Source organism: Rhinopithecus roxellana, chromosome 3, assembly GCF_007565055.1.
Source record: "Rhinopithecus roxellana isolate Shanxi Qingling chromosome 3, ASM756505v1, whole genome shotgun sequence".
NCBI lineage: Eukaryota > Metazoa > Chordata > Mammalia > Primates > Cercopithecidae > Rhinopithecus > Rhinopithecus roxellana.
The window spans coordinates 167506594-167526179 of record NC_044551.1 but is presented as its reverse complement, the minus strand read 5'-3'; the positions used below and the strand labels follow the sequence as shown (position 1 = coordinate 167526179).

At 42.2% G+C, this 19586-nt stretch overlaps 1 protein-coding gene across 3 annotated transcripts in view; it reads right to left on the bottom strand.

The window, feature by feature from the left end:
* The window catches only part of CREBRF (CREB3 regulatory factor), an 89770-nt gene that overhangs the window by 56085 nt on the left and 14099 nt on the right, over nucleotides 1-19586 (bottom strand). For 2 of the 3 annotated variants that reach the window (XM_010373330.2, XM_030927283.1), the window contains exon 2: nucleotides 4502-4716. In XM_010373330.2, the coding sequence (XP_010371632.1) occupies nucleotides 4502-4510 (9 nt within the window). In that variant the 5' untranslated portion in view covers nucleotides 4511-4716. Of the gene's footprint in view, nucleotides 1-4487; nucleotides 4717-19586 lie in introns of all 3 variants that reach the window. The other variant, XM_010373332.2, reaches the window with a different exon arrangement.

Genomic DNA, 19586 nt, shown 5'->3' with positions numbered 1-19586 from the left:
AACGCAAAAATTAACCGGGCGTGGTGGCAGGTGCCTGTAATCCCAGCTACTCGGGAGGCTGAGGCAGGAGAATCGCTTGAACCTGGGAGGCGAAGGTTGCAGTGAGCTGAGATTGCACCATTGCACTACAGCCTGGGCAACAAGAGCGAAAGTCCATCTCCAGAAAAAAAAAAAAAATAGAACATATTTGTCGACGCAATATTGACTGCCCTGGAGCCTCGAGAATTGAAGAAGAGCCGCAGGTGTGTGCTGCTATGAACGTCTCTCCAGAGCCCTTTCTGCACAGCTGGTGTCGGCATCATAGTAAAAGCAATGTTTAAATCAAACTAAAGAGTAAAAGTTAAAATTCAGGCTGGGTGCGGTGGCTCAAGCCTGTAATCCAGCACTTTGGGAAGCCAAGGCAGGCAGATCATCTGAGGTCAGGAGTTCGAGACCAGGCTGGCCAATGTGGCAAAACTCTGTCTCTACTAAAAATACAAAAATTAGCCAGGTGTGGTGGTACGTACCTGTAATCCCAGCTATTCAGGAGGCTGAAGCAGGAGAATCGCTTGAATCCAGGAGGTGGAGGTTGCAGTGAGCCGAGATCGTCCCATTGCACTCCAGCCTGGACAACGAAAGCGAAACTCCAACTCAAAAAATAAAAAATAGGCCGGGCGCAGTGGCTCACGCCTGTAATCCCAGCACTTTGGGAGGCCGAGGCGGGTAGATCACGAGGTCAGGAGATAGAGACCATCCTGGCTAACACAGTGAAACCCCGTCTCTACTAAAAACACAAAACCAAAATTAGTCGGGTGTGGTGGTGGGCATCTATATTCCCAGCTACTGTGGAGGCTGAGGCAAGAGAATGGTGTGAACCCGGGAGGCAGAGCTTGCAGTGAGCAGAGATCGTGCCACTGCACTCCAGCCTGGGCGACAGAGCGAGACTCCATCTCAAAAATAAATAAATAAATAAAAATAAATTTGTTTTTGCAATAATGACACATGCCGTGAACCTACCCACATGCACTTGTGTAGGACAAGGCCCATAGGTATAGTTCCCCCCTTCCCCCTCCCAGTACTAGTTAATTTTGAGTAATTGTGTATTGTCAGAAAAGTGATTAGTACTAGGTTTTGTTGTTTTAAAACTTCTTTATTATTTGTTTAAAAGCAAGGTATGCTTATGGCTGACTCTGTAACAAACTAATTGGAATTGTTGAAGCTGTTCCCCAGTTCCACTCTGGAGAGTAATCTGGGACATCTTGGTATGTTGTTGGGTTTTTTTTCCTATTTTTTTGAGGAGAGTGTGTGTGCAATTTGTTTTTCAGTCTTGTTTTTTTTATTCATTAACCAGTGGATAGCCCTTAAGGGGAGGAGGACGGATCCACTTCCTAGATCTAGTTTAGAAAACATGTTCCCCATCTAGTGCTGTCAAGAAGGAGTATAGTAAACGCCTCATTTAATAACATACTCCTTTTTGAAAGTTGCCTTTTCTTTCCACCCTTGAGTAGATCCAGTATTTGATGAAACTCATGAAAGTAGGTGGAGCCTGTCTTGCCCCTCTGTTTTCTAGGCCACACTATATGTGACTGTGACTTTCACGGACACTGGTTTGCCATTTGTTGATTTTTTGGGCAGTTAATTTCTAACTTCTTTCACTGATACATGAAGAAAAGTATTGCACCTTTGAAATACACCAAATGAATTGCGTTTGTAATTTAAAGAAGTGTTTCCCTGTCAAAAAAAATTGAAAAAATATAGAGCAGCAATTAGTATCTTCTAGAAAGTAAAGCTTATTTAGCCACCAGTCACCATACAGCACCTATCAAGTACTTTCACTTAGCTATATAACATTTCTTCACATCCTTGTCTAACAACACTATTTTAACTATCATCAGTAGAGAATTCCCTGTTTTTTCCTGGGGTCTGCAGATACAGCAAATCACTCTCACTCTGTGCTGCTAAGTGAGTCCCATGTCTTATTTTCCAAAGCAAGCTGGAAGACAGTTTGGGATTCACTATCTAGTACAACCAATGCCTGCAGGAAGGTAACGGAAACAGAATCAACTAAATACCCAAATATCTCCTTGGTAAGACCAGTAACCTGGGCATGAACGCTGTAGCCTTAATCCTGATTCCCGAAAAGGGCACAGTCCATTCCATAATAAGTAAAGGGGAAAAAAAAAGACTTGAGACCCAGTATTAATTCTCCTTCTTGTTTTTTTCTCTATCTTCTGTTTACATTTTAACATCTATACAAATCCCTCCAGAGTCAAGTCTGGGCTCACCCTTCTAAAGTGGGTCAAATAATAGAAAGGCTTCACTTTGAAATCTAACTGAGCTGAAGAAAGAGAATGAGAAAGAATACAAAATTTCTTTTTTTTTTTTTGGAGAGACATAGTTTCGCTCTGTTACCCAGGCGGAGTGCAGTGGCAAGATCTCAACTCACTGCAACCTCCACCTCCAGTGTTCAAGCGATTCTCCTGCCTCAGCTTCCCAAGCAGCTGGGACTACAGGAGCACGCCACCAAGTCCAGCTACTTTTTATATCTTTTAGTAGAGATGGGGGTTTCACTATATGTTAGCCAGGCTGATCTAACTCCTGACCTCAAGTGATCAGTCTGCCTCGGCCTCCCAAAGTGCTGGGATTACAGGTGCAAGCCACTGTACCCAGCTTTTTTCTTTTTCTTTGAGACAGAGTCTCGCTCTGTCGCACAGGCTGGAGTGCAGTGGCATGATCTCAGCTCACTGCAACCTCCACCTCCCGGGTTCACGCAATTCTCCTGACTCAGTCTTCCGAGTAGCTAGGACTACAGGTGCACACCACCACGCCTGGCCTAATTTTTGTATTTTTAGTAGAGACAGGGTTTCACCATGTTGGCCAGGTTGGTTTCAAACTCCTGACCTCAAGTGATCCGCCCGCCTTGGCCTCCCAAAGTGCTGGGATTACAGACATGAACCACTGACACCAGGCCAAAAATTTCTTAGTTTTTTTTTTTTTTTTTTTTTTTTTTTTTTTTTTTTTTACAAGTTTCTGCAGAAATGTTTTTAAATGGTATTAATCTATTTGCTTATTCTTTTCATATATTTTCTATCTTTTACAAACTGGACTTTTCATAGACCTTCTCATCGTATTTTTCTTCATTGGTACGTCCCATCTTATTGTTTTTCTTTTTCTCTTTCTCTTATCTTCCCCCAACATTTCCAGGCCTGCAGAACCTTTCTTCCTAGAAAAAGTTAGCTTGAGAAAATAAGTTTAAAATTTAAGCCCCAAATTCAAGTACTCAGTAAATATAAAACTAAACCTTGAATGGGCAACCACTCCAAAAGGGTATGTGCAGTCCATCTGTCACAGAGGTTGGGGTGGCAGTAGGCCGCTGGTCTTTTCTTTTCTTTTCTTGACACGGAGCTCCCTCTTTCCCCAGGCTAGAGTCCAGTGGCGTGATCTTGGCTCACTACAACCTCTGCCTCCCAGGTTCAAGCAATTCTCCTGTCTCAGCCTCCCGAGTGGCTGGGATTACAGGTACGTGCCACCACACCCAGCTAATTTTTGTATTTTTAGTAAAGAGGGTTTCACGATGTTGGCCAGACTGGTCTTGGTCTCCTGACCTTGTGATCCGCCTGTCTTGGCCTCCCAAAGTGCTGTGATTACAGGCGTGAGCCACTGGGCCTGGCCGGCCACTGTCTTGTCAATATCCATTAACCAAGTCCCCTTTCTTTGCCTCTTCTGCCTGTCTCGAGTCACCAGACAATCCCAGCAAATTGTTGATTCCCTATGCTCAAAGGATAGCTCAGACACAAAAAGTCACCCAAGAGTCCCTGCCCACTCATTACTGCTAGGTTCTTCCCCAGCACTGAAACAAACAGCGGAGGGGCAAGAGCTAAACACTGGAGAAGAAAAGGAGGAGTTTAGATAAGCAGAATAGGGACTAACAGGGCTTCATTGATTGTCTCAGTGATTGCCTCAAAACAAAACCGATCAATTCAGAGTAGCTGCCATAATATAAACAGATACAATCATTCTTAGATATGTTTTGTAAGGAGATATTTATATGTGCACACATATGCAAGTGTGTGTGTGTCTATGAGAAAGAGAGAGATGAGAGGGGTTGGGGGAGGGAGCCTGAAGTCTCTCACTATTTCCTCTTAATTACTTTTAAATTCAGCTGGCATAAATGAAAGGTAAGAACTGGGAAATAGGAAGAGTGAGGAGACAGAAATGGGATTGCTGTGGCAGATTAATTTTCAGGGGAGTTGGTTTTGCCCCATAAAGCCAACAGATCTGTCCCCCTTCTACCTATTCACAATACTACCTATGTAGAACTCATTAAACTTCAAGTGATAGCAAAGAAAGAAATAGAAGCCAATAGAAGGAAGAACATGTACTCAAAACTAGCTGAGATCAGAAATAAGATATCGTAAAAAGGTAGTATGCAAAGTTGTGTTAAGATTCATTTAAGAGTCAATGGTATTGACTTTCTGTAGTAGGAAAATATAAAACTTTGCACCTACTCTGTATGATTTACCTGAGGCATTTCCAAGCCCAGATCCTGTGAATCCGATTCCAAACTTCTTTTTTTTCTCGTTTGTAAATTCCTTTCCAGCTTTACTTTTAATTCCGAGATCGAAGATGATTTTCACAATAAACAGCAGGTTTCCCCAGAGTGCTTCCAATTCAACTGCTTGGATCACTGCTTTTTTTTTTTTTTTTTTTTTTTTTAATAATTCTGTATGATGCTGTCTGTCAAACAACACAAAGTAACTTCACTGAGTTCCAGGAAAAACAAGTTGACGTTTCAAAAAAAAGTTGACTTTTCAAAAACAATATTAGCAGAGAATACTGTGCTTTAAATGAGTAAGTCTTATGGTTGAGTTATCAAGGATTTTGTCACATCTTAATACTTACTATTCTGAAATTTACCATTCCTCCTCCTGTATTTTTCTAAAGTACAGCTGGTCAATAACCAATTGGCAACATTAAAAAAAACCACACAAAATTAACATAGGCTCATTTTTTCTGTGATCTGAAAGATGTAATATATTGATTTTTAAAGTCAAGCTCTCATTCACTTTGTTATGAGAAACCATATCTCAAAATTTAATTCCATTTATTGTATAATCATTACTGCTAAATTAATCTACATTTTATCTCTCTCGTAAGTCAACAAGAAGAGTAATGAATACGTAATAGTCAGCAATGGAACTTAACATATCCTCTACATTAAATAAAATCCCATTTGTAATGGTATATGCCAACATTATTCTTTCAGTTATAAGGTATAAGCTGCCATTGAAGAAAGAATTATTCCAGCAAGTTTTTAACAGGTGTATGTTTGAGGGAAAATGGGCCTGGGGACTGCTTTGCAGAGTGGTTTCAAGGGTTAAGTTAAACAATGACTACCAATCACGTGGCACAGGATTTTGACAGGGTACAGACTTAAATGTTAGTGTTTTTTCCCTTCTCCGTGAAGACCTTAATCAGGAGGAACTGAACAGTTATACTCGCTTCATTTTCCTGTCCAAGATCAGTGGGTCTCAAAATGTGATCCAAGGATCAGCAATATTAACATCAGCATCAACCTAAAAATTTGTTTAAAATGCAAAATCAAAAACAGAACCTCTAGGAGTGGGTACCAGCAATGTTTCTTAATACACCCTCCAGGTGATTGTGGTCCTCTCTAAAGTTTGAGACACACACCGCCCTATCCTTGATCTAATTCGGTCTAGATGTAGTGTCACTTCTTATATTGGTAAACAATCAATTTACAATGAATTTGCCTTCTGAAATCAGCACACTGTCTGGGCTAGAGGGTTAGAGTGGTACATTATATTAATTTCCTTTTTTTTTTTTTTTTTTTGGACAAGAGTCTCACTCGGTCACCCAGGCTGGAATACAGTGGCCCAATCTTGGCTCACTGCAACCTCAACCTCCTGGGTTCAAGTGATTCTCCTGCCTCAGCCTCCCAAGCAGCTGAGATTACAGGCACACAACACCATGCCCAGGGACTCAATCATTGTTCTACTTAATTAGATTAATAAACTGACTACAATTTGTGTTTCCTGCATCTTTGCTGCACTCTCCCCTCCAGTGGGCTGTCATTCCCAACTCACTGGTCTAACCTAGGAAACAATGTCAAGCGCCCACCTAGAAACAGAGTTAACTGTGCTTTTCAATTCAGTGCTACAGTATAACTAGATTGCTCCCTGTTCCTGCCAAAGGCCTGTTCTTGCACAGTTTCTCCTTATGTGACCTCATGCGGTTGTCCTACAACTGGTATGTAGTCATAGTCATTGCCCTAATTCTCTCTCCTGACTCCTATAAGAAGGTCAGTCACTTTTTCTAGACCTATGATTTAGGCCTCCCAAAAGGCATCTAATTCAAGTCATGTGTTCAATAAAGTCGACTAGTATAATCTTGGTGTAAAACCTGGATCTGGGAGAAAAGTTTGATATCCTTTAAAATCTGAAAAATTAACCTTACTAGCAATAGGGTCAGCTGGGCGCAGTGGCTCATGCCTGTAACCCCAGCACTTTGGGAGGCTGAGGCAGGTAGATCACTTGAGGTCAGGAGTTCAAGACCAGCCTGGCCAACATGGCAAAACTCCATCTCTACTAAAAATACAATAAAGCCAGGTGTGGTGGCATGCGCCTGTAATCCCAGCTATTTGGGAGGTTGAGGCACAAGAATCGCTTGAACCCAGGAGGCAGAGGTTCCAGTAAGCTGAGATAGCGCCACTGCACTCCAGCCTGTGTGACAGAGTGAGACTCTGTCTCAAAAAAATTTAAAAATTGTTAAAAATAAAAAAAAAAAATAGGAAGAGATTGAGTTCTATTCAATACACACTTACTGGCATCCAGTAAAGACACTATCTACCGACATCTTGGTTTATCAACAGTGGACAAAAAAAGGGCTAAATTTCAGTCACAGCTCTCACCTCCAAACTATACAACACTAGGTAAGGCCATCTTTCTAAGCCTCACTTTTCTGATCTTTAAGAGAAAAAAAACAATACTCTTTCCTGTTTATTTAACTGTCTAAGCCATAAAACTTCAATACAAATACATGTATTTATTTAAAAATGTATTTAAACACATCAAATGAGTTAAATGCAGTTAGCAAAAAGAGCAATTGTTTAGGAGATCTGGATTCCAAGTTTGATCCCGTAATTGAAACAGCCATACAAACTGGAGTAAATTTGTTAAGTTTATGCCTTAGCTCCCAGATCAGAGAAATAACACTTACTCTCTCTTAACTATGTAATAGAAATGTTATGGGAATGAATGACATATTACACTATGATGTAGTAATAAAATTAATTTGGAAAGGTGATTATCATCCATAGGTATATTGTGCCAATGCTTTCTGGTTTTGTTTTTTTGTTGTTGTTGTTGTTGTTTTTTTGAGACGGAGTCTCGCTCTGTCGCCCAGGCTGGAGTGCAGTGGCCGGATCTCAGCTCACTGCAAGCTCCGCCTCCCGGGTTTATGCCATTCTCCTGCCTCATCCTCCCGAGTAGCTGGGATTACAGGCGCCCGCCACCTCGCATGGCTAGTTTTTTGTATTTTTTAGTAGAGACGGGGTTTCACCGTGTTAGCCAGGATGGTCTTGATCTCCTGACCTCGTGATCCGCCCGTCTCGGCCTCCCAAAGTGCTGGGATTACAGGCTTGAGCCACCGCGCCCGGCCTGTTGTTCGTTTTTGTTTTTTAGTTTTTCATTATTTGTCCTACAGTGAGTCTAGCTCAAAAGCTCAATACCTGTGATAACTGTTAGCAGCACGGCTAAATGTTTTCAAGGCACTGATTCCCAGAGAGGGTCTTTACCAAGTAATGGGTTGAGTTCGTTCACCTAGTTGTTTCTCCTAGTCTCACAAGTGGCAGCAAATAGGACAGGGAAAGGACCAATTCTATTCTATGCTGTGGAACTCCTTTTCAGTGATAAACTCTCCCAGTCTCTAAAACTAATGACACAACTTCACAACAAACTATCTTCATCCCCAACATTTCATACCCATTTTCCAGAAATGCTTAGTACTCTTCCAAAACATTTATCACAACACAACCACAAAGAATGAAAGTGCCCACCCAAAAGTGAAGGAAGAAAAAAGTTTTCTATAGAAATTACCATTACATAGCATTTTTCATAATGATACACTACTCAAAAACTGTATCCTGTACCAGCAAACCATATACAAAGGGTACATTAATATTTAGAAAGCAGAATAATAAGGCCGGGTACAGTGGCTCACACCTGTAATCCCAGCACTTTGGGAGGCCGAGGCAGGTGGATCACAAGGTCAAGAGATCAAGACCATCTTGGTGAAACCCCGTCTCTACTAAAAACACAAAATCGGCTGGGCATGGTGGCACACACCTGTAGTCCCAGCTACTCAGGAGGCTGAGGCAGAAGAATCACTTAAACCCAGGAGGCAGAGGTTGCAGTGAGCTGAGACTGTGCCACTGCACTCCAGCCTGGTGACAGCCTGGAGCCTGGAGACTCTGTCTCAAAAAAAAAAAAAAAAGCAAGAATAACAACAATGAGGAGGAAGGTGTAACAACTTGCTTTTCAGGATGGCTTTACACGTCTTTGGACTCAAGAATATCCATATCTTACTTGAAGCTTTGATATTAAAATATATCAAAAGCAACGGTCTAGTAGCCCGGCACCATGGTGTGTATGCCTGCAGGCCCAGCTACTTAGGAGGCTGAGGCAGGAGAATTGCATGAGCCCAGGAGTTCGGGTCGAGCCTGGGCCAAACAGCAAGACCTTGTCTGTATTTTTAAAAATAAAAATAAACACAAAATTCGATTTACAAAACAGGTGTCAATTTCCCAAAGTGTGAACCAAGGAATATTTGTTACAAAGAATGTTCAATGGTTACTCAAGGAAAGGGTTGTGAGGTTTGAAAAACACATTAAATGAAGTTGTATACTGCCTTTGATACAGGACTTCATGGAAACTTTGTGTTAATGTGTTTTATTTATTTATTTATTTTTTTTTTTTTTTTTTTTTTTTTTTGAGACGGAGTCTCGCTCTGTCTCCCGGGCTGAGTGCAGTGGCCGGATCTCAGCTCACTGCAAGCTCCGCCTCCCGGGTTTACGCCATTCTCCTGCCTCAGCCTCCCGAGTAGCTGGGACTACAGGCGCCCGCCACCTCGCCCGGCTAGTTTTTTGTATTTTTTAGTAGAGACGGGGTTTCACCGGGTTAGCCAGGATGGTCTTGATCTCCTGACCTCGTGATCCGCCCGTCTCGGCCTCCCAAAGTGCTGGGATTACAGGCTTGAGCCACCGCGCCCGGCCCTTGAGCCACCGCGCCCGGCCGTTAATGTGTTTTATAAATCACCAAAAGGTGAGTATACCCAGGTACCATTTCCTAAATGTATTTGATCATCAAATCTTCCATCCTGCCCTCATGCCTACCTCAAGATTTGTATTTCTTCCAGGGAAGTTGGGGGAGAAAGGGAAAGGCCAAATTCCTCTAGTCGTTATCTTCTTTTATTCATAGCATTGTTCCACCAGTTCCCAATACAGTTTTTGTTTTTTCTTTTGAGATGGAGTTTTACTCATCGCCCAGGCTGGAATGGCAATGGCACAATCTCAGCTCACTGCAACCTCTGCCTCCTGGGTTCAAGTGATTCTTTTGCCTCAGCCTCCCGAGTAACTGGGATTACAGGCAAGTACCACCACACTAAGCTAATTTTTGTATTTTTTGTAGAGACGGGGTTGCACCATGTTGGCCAGGCTGGTCTCGAACTGCTGACCTTAGGATATCCACCCACCTCAGCCTCCCGAAGTGTTGGGATTACAGGCATTAGCCACCACGCCCGGCCCCCAATACAATTTTATGGATTTTTCAAGAGAGGACTGTGGTACATTAGAAATATTATTTATCAACAGATTTCCTGTACCTGAGGCTCATTCAAAAAATAACAAAAGCTGTTAGGCAGACAAAGATATTCCTGTAACAGAGAACTAGATCCTAGACGGCTGAAGCATGAGGAGGAACACATGATTTTTTAGGTTCAATGGTATCACTTGAAAATAGCCACAGCTTCAAATTCTTACATAGCCCCTTTCTGCTATGTCTTATCCTGGGCTTTTTTTCTATTTGTTTTTGTTTCTCTGAACATATATTGAGGCTTACTATGTATGATAGGCAAGACAAAAGGTAAAGTAATAGGTATAATCTTCTTACAAAAAGCTCATTCCTAGAACTGCCGAAACAAGTAATCGTAACTTTAAAAGCCAAGCCCAAGACTTGACTGGTGTGTCCTGGCAGCTTACGTATTTTCAAGAGCTCCTCAATTGTGCTCTTTCTGAATCTGAGAGTTTCAGCTAATCCTTGAGCCCACATATAAAGAAAAAGTTCACATCAAGAAATATATAAACCTCATTGTAAATGAGAGTATTTTACAAACAATATATATTTATTATGTATTAATAATATATATTATATATTAATAATAAACATAGCTTTTTGTAAATAAACATACCTTTTTGTAAATGAGAGTATTTTATGAATAAGGAGATGCTGTATATGATGGCCAGAATCCCTGCAGCTCCCCTTTTATATGGAACTGACTTAGGCCATTGCCCCCTTTTAGTACCTTATAGGAGACCGGTTCCTCACAACAGTAAGTAGCTCTTCTGAGTCATCTAACATTCATCAGAGTAAATGCTAAAACATTTTTGACACACCATTTAGGATGAATATTATCCAAAAAGTGGAAAATAACAAATATTGGCAAGGATATAGAGAAATCAGAGCCCTCGTGCATTTGCTGGTAGGACTGCAGCTGGCGTGGGAAACGGTTTGGTATTTCTTCAAAAAGCGAAATCCAATTACCATATAATCTAGCAATTCCACTCCTAGGTATATACCTAAAAGAGTTGAAAGCAGAGCCTGAAACAGATATGTGTACACCCATGTTCATGGCAGCATTATGCACAAAAGCCAAAAGGTAAACACAACTTAAGTGTCCACAAACAGATGAATGGATCAACAAAATATGGCAAATACAACAATATTATTCAGCCATAAAAATGAATAAAATTCTGATACACACTACGACAAGAATGAACCTTAAAAACATTATGGTAAGTAAAATAAACTAGACACAAAAGGACAAATATTGTATGTTAGGCTTATATGAGGTGCTTAGAATAGAGAAAGAGAGTAGAACAGCGGTTACTAAAGGCTGCAACAGTTATTATTTAATAAGTGTACACAGTTTCTGTTTGGGAAGATAAAAGTGTTCTGGGGGCTGGGGGTGGTGGCTCATGCCTGTAATCCCAGCACTTTGGGAGGCTGAGGCGGGTGGGTCACTTGAGGTCAGGAATTTGAGACCAGCCTGGCCAAAACATGATGAAACCCTGTCTCTACAAAAAATACAAAAATTAGCCAGGCGTGGTGGCTTACGCCTATAGTCCCAGATACTTGGGAAAATGAGGCAGGAGAATCGCTTGAACCGGGGAGGCAGAGGTTGCAGTAAGCCCAGATCGTGCCACTGCACTCCAGCCTGGGCAACAGAGTGAGACTTGGTCTCAAAAAAAAAGTGTTCTGAAATAGACAGTGGTGATGGTTACACAACACTGTCAATGTACGTAATGCCATAAAATTATACAGCTAAAGATGGTTAAAATAGTAAATTTTTATACATTTTACCACAATTTTTTTTAAAGTTTTTTAGGTAAGAAGTGCCTGAATACAGGCTGGGCGTAGTGACTCATCCTGTAATTCTAGCACTGTGGGAGGCCGAGGCGGGCGGCTTACTTGAGTTCAGGAGTTCGAGACTAGCCTGGCCAATATGGTGAAACGCCGTCTCTAATAAAATATAAAAAATTAGCTGGACATGGTGGCGGGTGCCTGTAATCCCAGCTACTTAGGAAGCTGAGGCAGGAGAATCGCTTGAACCTGAGAGGCAGAGGTTGCGGTGAGCCGAGATCACGCCACTGCACTCCAGCCTGGGCTAAGAGTGAGACACTGTCTCAAAAAAGAAAAACAAAAAAGGAACGCCAATAAATTTATACTGCTATGTAGTTAATATACTACGGTCTACTTTGATCTTTCCTAATCTTTGCTGGTTCATGCTCATTTCTTTCATGTGACCAGGGGTCTTGTTCCTCTCTCTGTTGTCTTTAAACTGTTCCAGATCCACAATTCTAGGAGGCAGAAACTGTTCTAAACACTAATTTTTTTTTTTTTTTTTTTGAGACAGAGTCTCACTCTGTCCCCCAGGCTGGAGTGCAGTGGTGCAATCTCAGCTCACTGCAACCTCCACCACACCTCAACCTCACTGTGCCTGGTCATGACCCCTAATTTAAATAAATCATTTCTCCTAAGGCTTAATCCTCAGTAAAGTTGAAAGAGGAAGAAAGGAAAGAAAGGAAGACAGGCAAGGAAGATGCTATGGTTTGAATGTCCCCTCCAAAACATGTTTGAATTTTTTTTTTTTTTTTTTTTTTTGAGAGAGTCTTCCTCTGTCGCCCAGGCTGGAGTGCAGTGGCCAGATCTCAGCTCACTGCAAGCTCTGCCTCCCGGGTTTATGCCATTCTCCTGCCTCAGCCTCCCGAGTAGCTGGGACTACAGGCGCCCGCCACCACGCCCGGCTAGTTTTTTGTATTATTTTTAGTAGAGACAGGGTTTCACCGTGTTAGCTAGGATGGTCTCGATCTCCTGACTTTGTGATCCACCCGTCTCGGCCTCCCGAAGTGCTGGGATTACAGGCTTGAGCCACCGCGCCCGGCCATGTTTGAAATTTAATTGCCATCCTACCAGTACTGGAATGCTGACCCTTTAAGAGGTAGGTATCAATGACATTATCACTGGACACAGGAGTGGGTTCTTAATAGAAAAAAATGAATTCAGATCAACTTCCTGTCTCATGTGCTCTCACCCTCTCGCCTTTTACTATGGGATGACCCTGAACAGATGCCAGTGTCATGTTCTTGGACTTTGCAGTCTTCAGAATCATGAGCCAAATAAATCTCTTTTCTTTTACTTTTTACTTAATTACTTTTTTTTTTTTTTTTTTGTAGAGACGGGGTCTTATTATGTTGCCCATATTGGTCTCAAATTCGTGGGCTCAAGCGATCCTCCTGCCTCGGCCTTCCAAAATGCTGGGATTTGAAGCGTAAGCCACCATGCCTAGCGATAAATCTCTTTTCTTTAAAATTATCCATTATCTAATCTGTGGTTATAGCAACAGAAAACAGACTAAGACCGGAGGTAAAGAAAAGGACACAGGGAAGTAGGCAGGAGGGCAGGAAAGAATGAAAGAAAGGGAAAGGAAGAGAGGCAGGGGAAGGTAGGGGTATGGACAGGGAGGTGGAGAAGGAAGGGAAGTGAAGAAGGGAGGCAAGGAGGCAAGGAAACAGGGAGGCAGGAAGAACAGGCAACCTTGGTGATTGAAAAGGTTATACAATGTGTATACCCCACGTGACTCCCTTGTTTGGCAAGAAAGACAACTTATCAGACTGCCCAAGCTCTTTAGCAAACTAGGACCCATCTGCCTTATATTCTATCCATCCTGCTATACCTGCTATATATACTTCAAAGGTCCCGCTCAACAATTCCTTTCCTTTCCTTTTGAAAACTACCCTACTCTGCAAGAGTAGAACAAAACAGTCCTTCAGATGCTTACTAAGTCAAGCCACTACCTGTTTCATGGTACAGTTGAAATCAGATATCCCAAAGTCTCCAAAACATTTAAGCAGCAGAGGTTGCCTATGCAAGAAATACACTGGGGGAAAGGTGGAGCTCAAGTTCTCCCTTTATTATGTAATATGAATCCTGTAACCAAAACTACAGGTGAATCACTATATTTTACCCTCTGAGAGCAGTTCTCTAGACTCCAAAATTTAGAAATAGGCAAGTAAAATTCAAAATACATTATTATAGCTTATGTCACGATTATTAGTTTTCCAATTTTTTTTGGAAAAAAAATATTTATTTATTTATTTTCCAAATTCTGCTGCTGCTACTCTTTAAGGAAGAACAATGGGAAAAGAGGAAAGTAAGGAGGAAGAAGGTGTATCTTTTCCCTCAGATTAGGTGAAAAAAGATCATTTTCCTAGCCAAAGCGGTACTTATAATGACCTTATAAGAATTTGTGATCCTTTTGCCATACCACCTTGCACACTCTGTATACATGATCAATCCAATAGTCTTTTATCCTCACACTCAGAGAGTTTTTAAAATATGGGAGGTAGCCAGGCACGGTCACTCATGCCTGTAATCCCAACACTTTGGGAGGACAAGGCAGGCAGATCATGTGAGGTCAGGAGTTCGAGACCAGCCTGGCCAACATGGCGAAACCCCCTCTCTACTAAAAATATAAAAATTAGCCAGGTGTGTTGGTGGGCACTTGTAATCCCAGCTACTTGGGCAGCTGAGGCAGGAGAATCACTTGAACCCCAGAGGTGGAGACTGCAGTGAGCTGAGATCACACCACTGCATTCCAGCCTGGGTGACAGAGTGAGACTCTGAAAATAAAAAAACAACAAAAATTAAAAAAATAAAATATGGGAGGTGAATTAGGTCTGCCATGAAAAATGTAATTAAACAAAATAACGAAAACCACCTTTTACTGAAAATCTTAAAAAGCAAAGAGAATATACTAAATCTCAAAAGCGATCTCTCCTTAGAATGCCATGTTAGAGAAAGAACTCTCAGTTACAATTTTGTTCAATTCCTTTCCAAAGGCTTCTATCCAACTTTAATCTTTGGGTTATAGGGGCAACATATGGGAGCTTAGTCAAAGCTCTTTGGGAACCAATAAGGAAGAAGGCTTTTTTTTTTTTTTTTTTTTTGAGATAGAGTTTCGCTCTTCTTGCCTAGGCTGGCGTGCAATGGTGTGATCTCTGCTCACTGGAACCTCCACCTCCAGAGTTGAAGCCATTCTCCTGCCCCAGCCTCCAAAGTAGCTGGGATTACCACAGCTACTTTTACGCAGCTACTTTTACCACAGCTACTTTTACCACAGCTACTTTCACACAGCATGCACCACAAAACCCAGCTAATTTTGTATTTTTAGTACAGACAGTTTTTCACCATGTTGGTCACGTTGGTCTCGAACTCCTGACCTCAGGTGATCTACCCACCTCAGCCTCCCAAAGGGATGGGATTGCAGGCATGAGCCACCGCACCCTGCCAAAAAGAAAACTATTATTTATTTATTTATTTAGACGGAGTCTCGCTCTGTCACCAGGTTGGAGTGCAGTGGCGCAATCTCGGCTCACTGCAACCTCCGCCTCCTGGGTTCAAGCGATTCTCCTGCCTCAGCCTCCCGAGTAGCTGGGACTACACACACCTGCCACCACGCCCACCTAATTTTTTGCATCTTTAGTAGAGACAGGGTTTCACCATATGAGCCAGGATGGTCTTGATCTCCTGACCTCATGATCTGCCCACCTCAGCCTCCAAAAGTGCTGGGATTACAGACGTGAGCCACCCCGCACCCAGCCCTAAAAAGAAGACTATTAAAGCAAGTGTCTGGATTCATCTGAGTTGAATGGGAAGGACTGCTTTTTTTTTTTTTCTGAAAACTATCAATTGCAAGGTATTGGAGGCTTTCTGCAGCCTTGGTATCTGTCAATTAAGTTGTTCAGAGCAAAGAATAAGAGCATGGAACAATTTTAGACAGAACCAGAGGATGCATTTCTAATCCCAGCCAACTCTGATTACTACTGGGGACAAAATATTCACAGTTTGTATCTGTGTAGCTGTTTACAGATTAAAGTACATTTCTATACCCTGTCATTTGATAAAACAACTTGGTGAAGTAACAAGAACCAGTATTTTGATAAAACATCTAGTTAACATAGTCTTGGTATCAGGGTAACCACTATCCCCCAGTCCCTGTCCAACCTTTTTATATTAATAAATAAAAACTACAGCAAGGATAAGAGGTTTGTCCAAGGTCATTCAGTAAATGGATGCCTCCAAGCAAACCCATCGTCACAAGACTATCTCTACTCTTAGGGCCTCAAAGATCATTTCCAAAGGACTCCCAAATCTACATTTTGAACCTAAACATGTGCATGCATGAGCTCTATCATCTGATATGTGGCTATCTCCATGTTCACATTCCATCACCTCAGATACAACATGCCATCTCCCCATCCAAACATTCCTATTCTGTCAATAATACTATCACTCTCTGACATTCAGGGATAGAAGGCTGATTTCAGCCTTCACTCTAACTTCTTCTCCCCTACTTGCTTTGTTAAATCATACCAATTCTTTTTAACAAAGATATACAGATCACTTACCTTGTACTGCACACAAATGCATCTGTTTCACTATGCCCTTCCCTCTTTTTCAACCCCTACTTGGCCCTCATCATCTTATATTTACCATTCTAGTATTTGCCCTACAGTCTTCCTGTCTCTATCCTCCCCTTGCTCTCGAGTTCTTATGCCCCATTTTAAAATTATTCTCATGCCAATAATCCTAGCACTTTGGGAAGCCACGGCAGGATGATTAATTGAGGCCAGGAGTTGGAGACCGGTCTTGGAAACATCGTGAGACCCTGTCTCTACAGAAAAAAAAAAAAAAAAAAACACGTAAAAATTAGCCTGGCAGCCGGGCGCAGTGACTCACGCCTGTAATCCCAGCACTTTGGGAGGCCAAGGCAGGCAGATCACGAGGTCAGGAGATGGAGACCATCCTGGCTAACATGGTGAAACCTTGTCTCTACTAAAAATACAAAAAATTAGCCGGGTATGGTGGCGGGCACCTGTAGTCCCAGCTACTCGGGAGGCTGAGGCAGGAGAATGGCGTGAACCTGGGAGGTGGGGCTTGCAGTGAGCTGTGATCGCGCCACTGCACTCCAGTCTGGGCAACAGAGCCTCCCGGGTGCTGTGGCTCATGCCTGTCATCCCAGCACTTTGGGAGGCCGAGAAGGGCGGATTAGGAGGTCAGGAGTTTGAGACCATCCAGGCTAAGACAGTGAAAACTCATCTCTACTAAAAATACAAAAACAAAATTAGCTGGGCGTGGTGGCGGGCCCCTGTAGTCCCAGCTACTTGGGAGGCTGAGGTGGGAGAATGGCGTGAACCCGGTAGGCGGAGGTTGCAGTGAGCCCAGATTGCACCACTGTACTCCGACCTGAGCTGGGCGACAGAGTGAGACTCCATCTTAAAAAGAAAAAAAAAAAAATAGATAAAACAATTAGCCAGGCATGGTGGCACATGCCTATAGTCCCAGCTATTCAGCTGAGGCAGGAGGATGGCTTGAGTTCAGGAGTTTGAGACTGTAGTGAGCTATGACTGTGCCACTGCACTTCAGCCCCAGCAACAGTGTAAGACTCGATCTCTTACAAAAAAAAAAAAGAAAAATTATTTTAAAATTAATAATTATTAAAAATTAATGAAAATTATTAAAATAATTTTTTGAGACAGGGTCTTGCTCTGTCACCTACACTGGAGAGATGTGGTGTGATCTCAGCTACTGCAACTTCCACCTTCCAGGCTCAAGCCCTCCCACTTCTGCCTCCTGAGTAGCTGGGAATATAGACACATGCCACCACGCCTGGCTAATTATTGCATTTTTTGTAGAGAGGGTTTCACCATGTTGCCCAGGCTGGTCTCAAGCTCCTGGGCTCAAGCAATCACCTACCTTGGCCTCCCAAAGTGCTGGGATTACAGGCATGACCCACCACGCTTAGCCTAAAATAATTATTAATATAAAATTATTCTTTCTAACCTATCACATGTCATATTAACATTGTGCTCCAAAGTCATCAGCAACTCCCATATGTTTCTTGGATAATGTCCAAACTACTCAGACCTTAGGCCAGACACAAGCGGCTCATACCTATAATCCCAGCACTTTGGGAGGCTGAGGCAGGAGGATCACGTGAGCCCAGCTAGGCCATATAGCAAGACCTAGTCTCATTAAAAAAAAACAAAAACAAGGCCGGCACGGTGGCTCACACTGTAATCCCTGCACTTTGGGAGGCTGAGGTGGATGGATCACCTGAGGTCAGGAGTTTGAGACCAGCCTGGCCAACATGACGAAACCCTGTCTCTACTAAAAAAAACCAAAAAAACCCAAAAAATTAGCTGGGCGTGGTGGTGCATGCCTATAATCCCAGCTACTCAGAAGGCTGAGGCAGGAGAATCGTTTGAACTCGGGAGGCAGAGGTTGCAGTGATGCGAGATCGTGCCACTCCACTCGGCCTGGGCAACAAGAGCGAAACTCCATCTCAAAAAAATATATATATATAATATATACACACACATATATATACACACACACACACACACATATACATACTCATACACAATGACACTATCTTTCCAACCCTGTCTTCCACTACTCTTCTTTAAAGTCTAATATTAGATTGATTTTACCATTTCCCCTAATCCTCAAGACAGTTACAATCCTACTTCACTCCACTAAAAATTTCCAGTAGTGAGACTCTGACCTTCATATCTTAGCTCATATTTTTCCTCTTCTCTCCTATTCCCTTGCTTCCACTACCAGATTGTGACATCTTTGAGAATGACCATCACATCTCACATCTGTTTCACTACAGTGCCAAAAGCAATGCCTTTCCGAGCAGTCATCCACACAAGAGTTGGCTGAAAATGAATGGGAAATCCCCTAAGACCACATGTCCTTCTGGATAAGGAGTCAAAAGTGCGGTGCTCTTCACAATGAGGACATTACAAAAAAGTCAGTCATTCAATACATATTTATTGAGCATCTTTTATGTGCTCCAGAGATCTTAGTTTGTTAAACTGAGTCTTGAACTACTGTAGTATCATATAGTAAAAATATGAAAAATTGTACTATTGAATTTTTTTTAATTTCCAAGAAGAGTGATATTTAAATTTTAGTCCATTTTAAAGACCTGATAGAATTATTGTCTAGGGAAAAGAGGATAGAGGAAGAAGTAGAATTAAATTTAATTTAAATCAACTGAATTCAGGCACTGGACTGATATATGTTACACTGTTCTCTCCCTCGTCATTATTGTATTTTAATGTTTTAAACTACACAGCAGGAAGATAAACTCACCATATTAAAACAAAATATTTTATGCAGGATGTTAAATATTTAAGTTTTAAAGAATCACTTTGTGGCCAGGTGCAGTGGCTCACGCCTGTAATCCCAGCACTTTGGGAAGCCGAGGCGGGCAGATCACGAGGTCAGGAGATCGAGACCATCTTGGCTAACACGGTGAAACCTCATCTCTACTAAAAATACAAAAAATTAGCCGGGCATGGTGGCAGGCGCCTGTAGTCCCAGCTACTTGGGAGGCTGAGGCAGGAGAATGGCGTGAACCCGGGAGGCGGAGCTTGCAGTGAACCAAGATCACGCCACTGCACTCCAGCCTGGGCGACAGAGCGAGACTCTGTCTCAAAAAAAAAAAAAAAAAAGAATCACTTCATTTTTTAAGCTGTTCTGCAGAAATCTACAAAATGTTAAAAAGAGAATAGTACAATTAATGGCAGCACCATAAAAACAGGCAGTGATGCAAGCGAGAACACACTGGAGCACACAGCAGGATTCCAGTGACACCAGACGTTCTTCACACACTCTAACAACTTTGATGCTGTTGTTAGCAAGGATTTGAGCTCTTCTTCAAAATTCATTGCAGGGGTA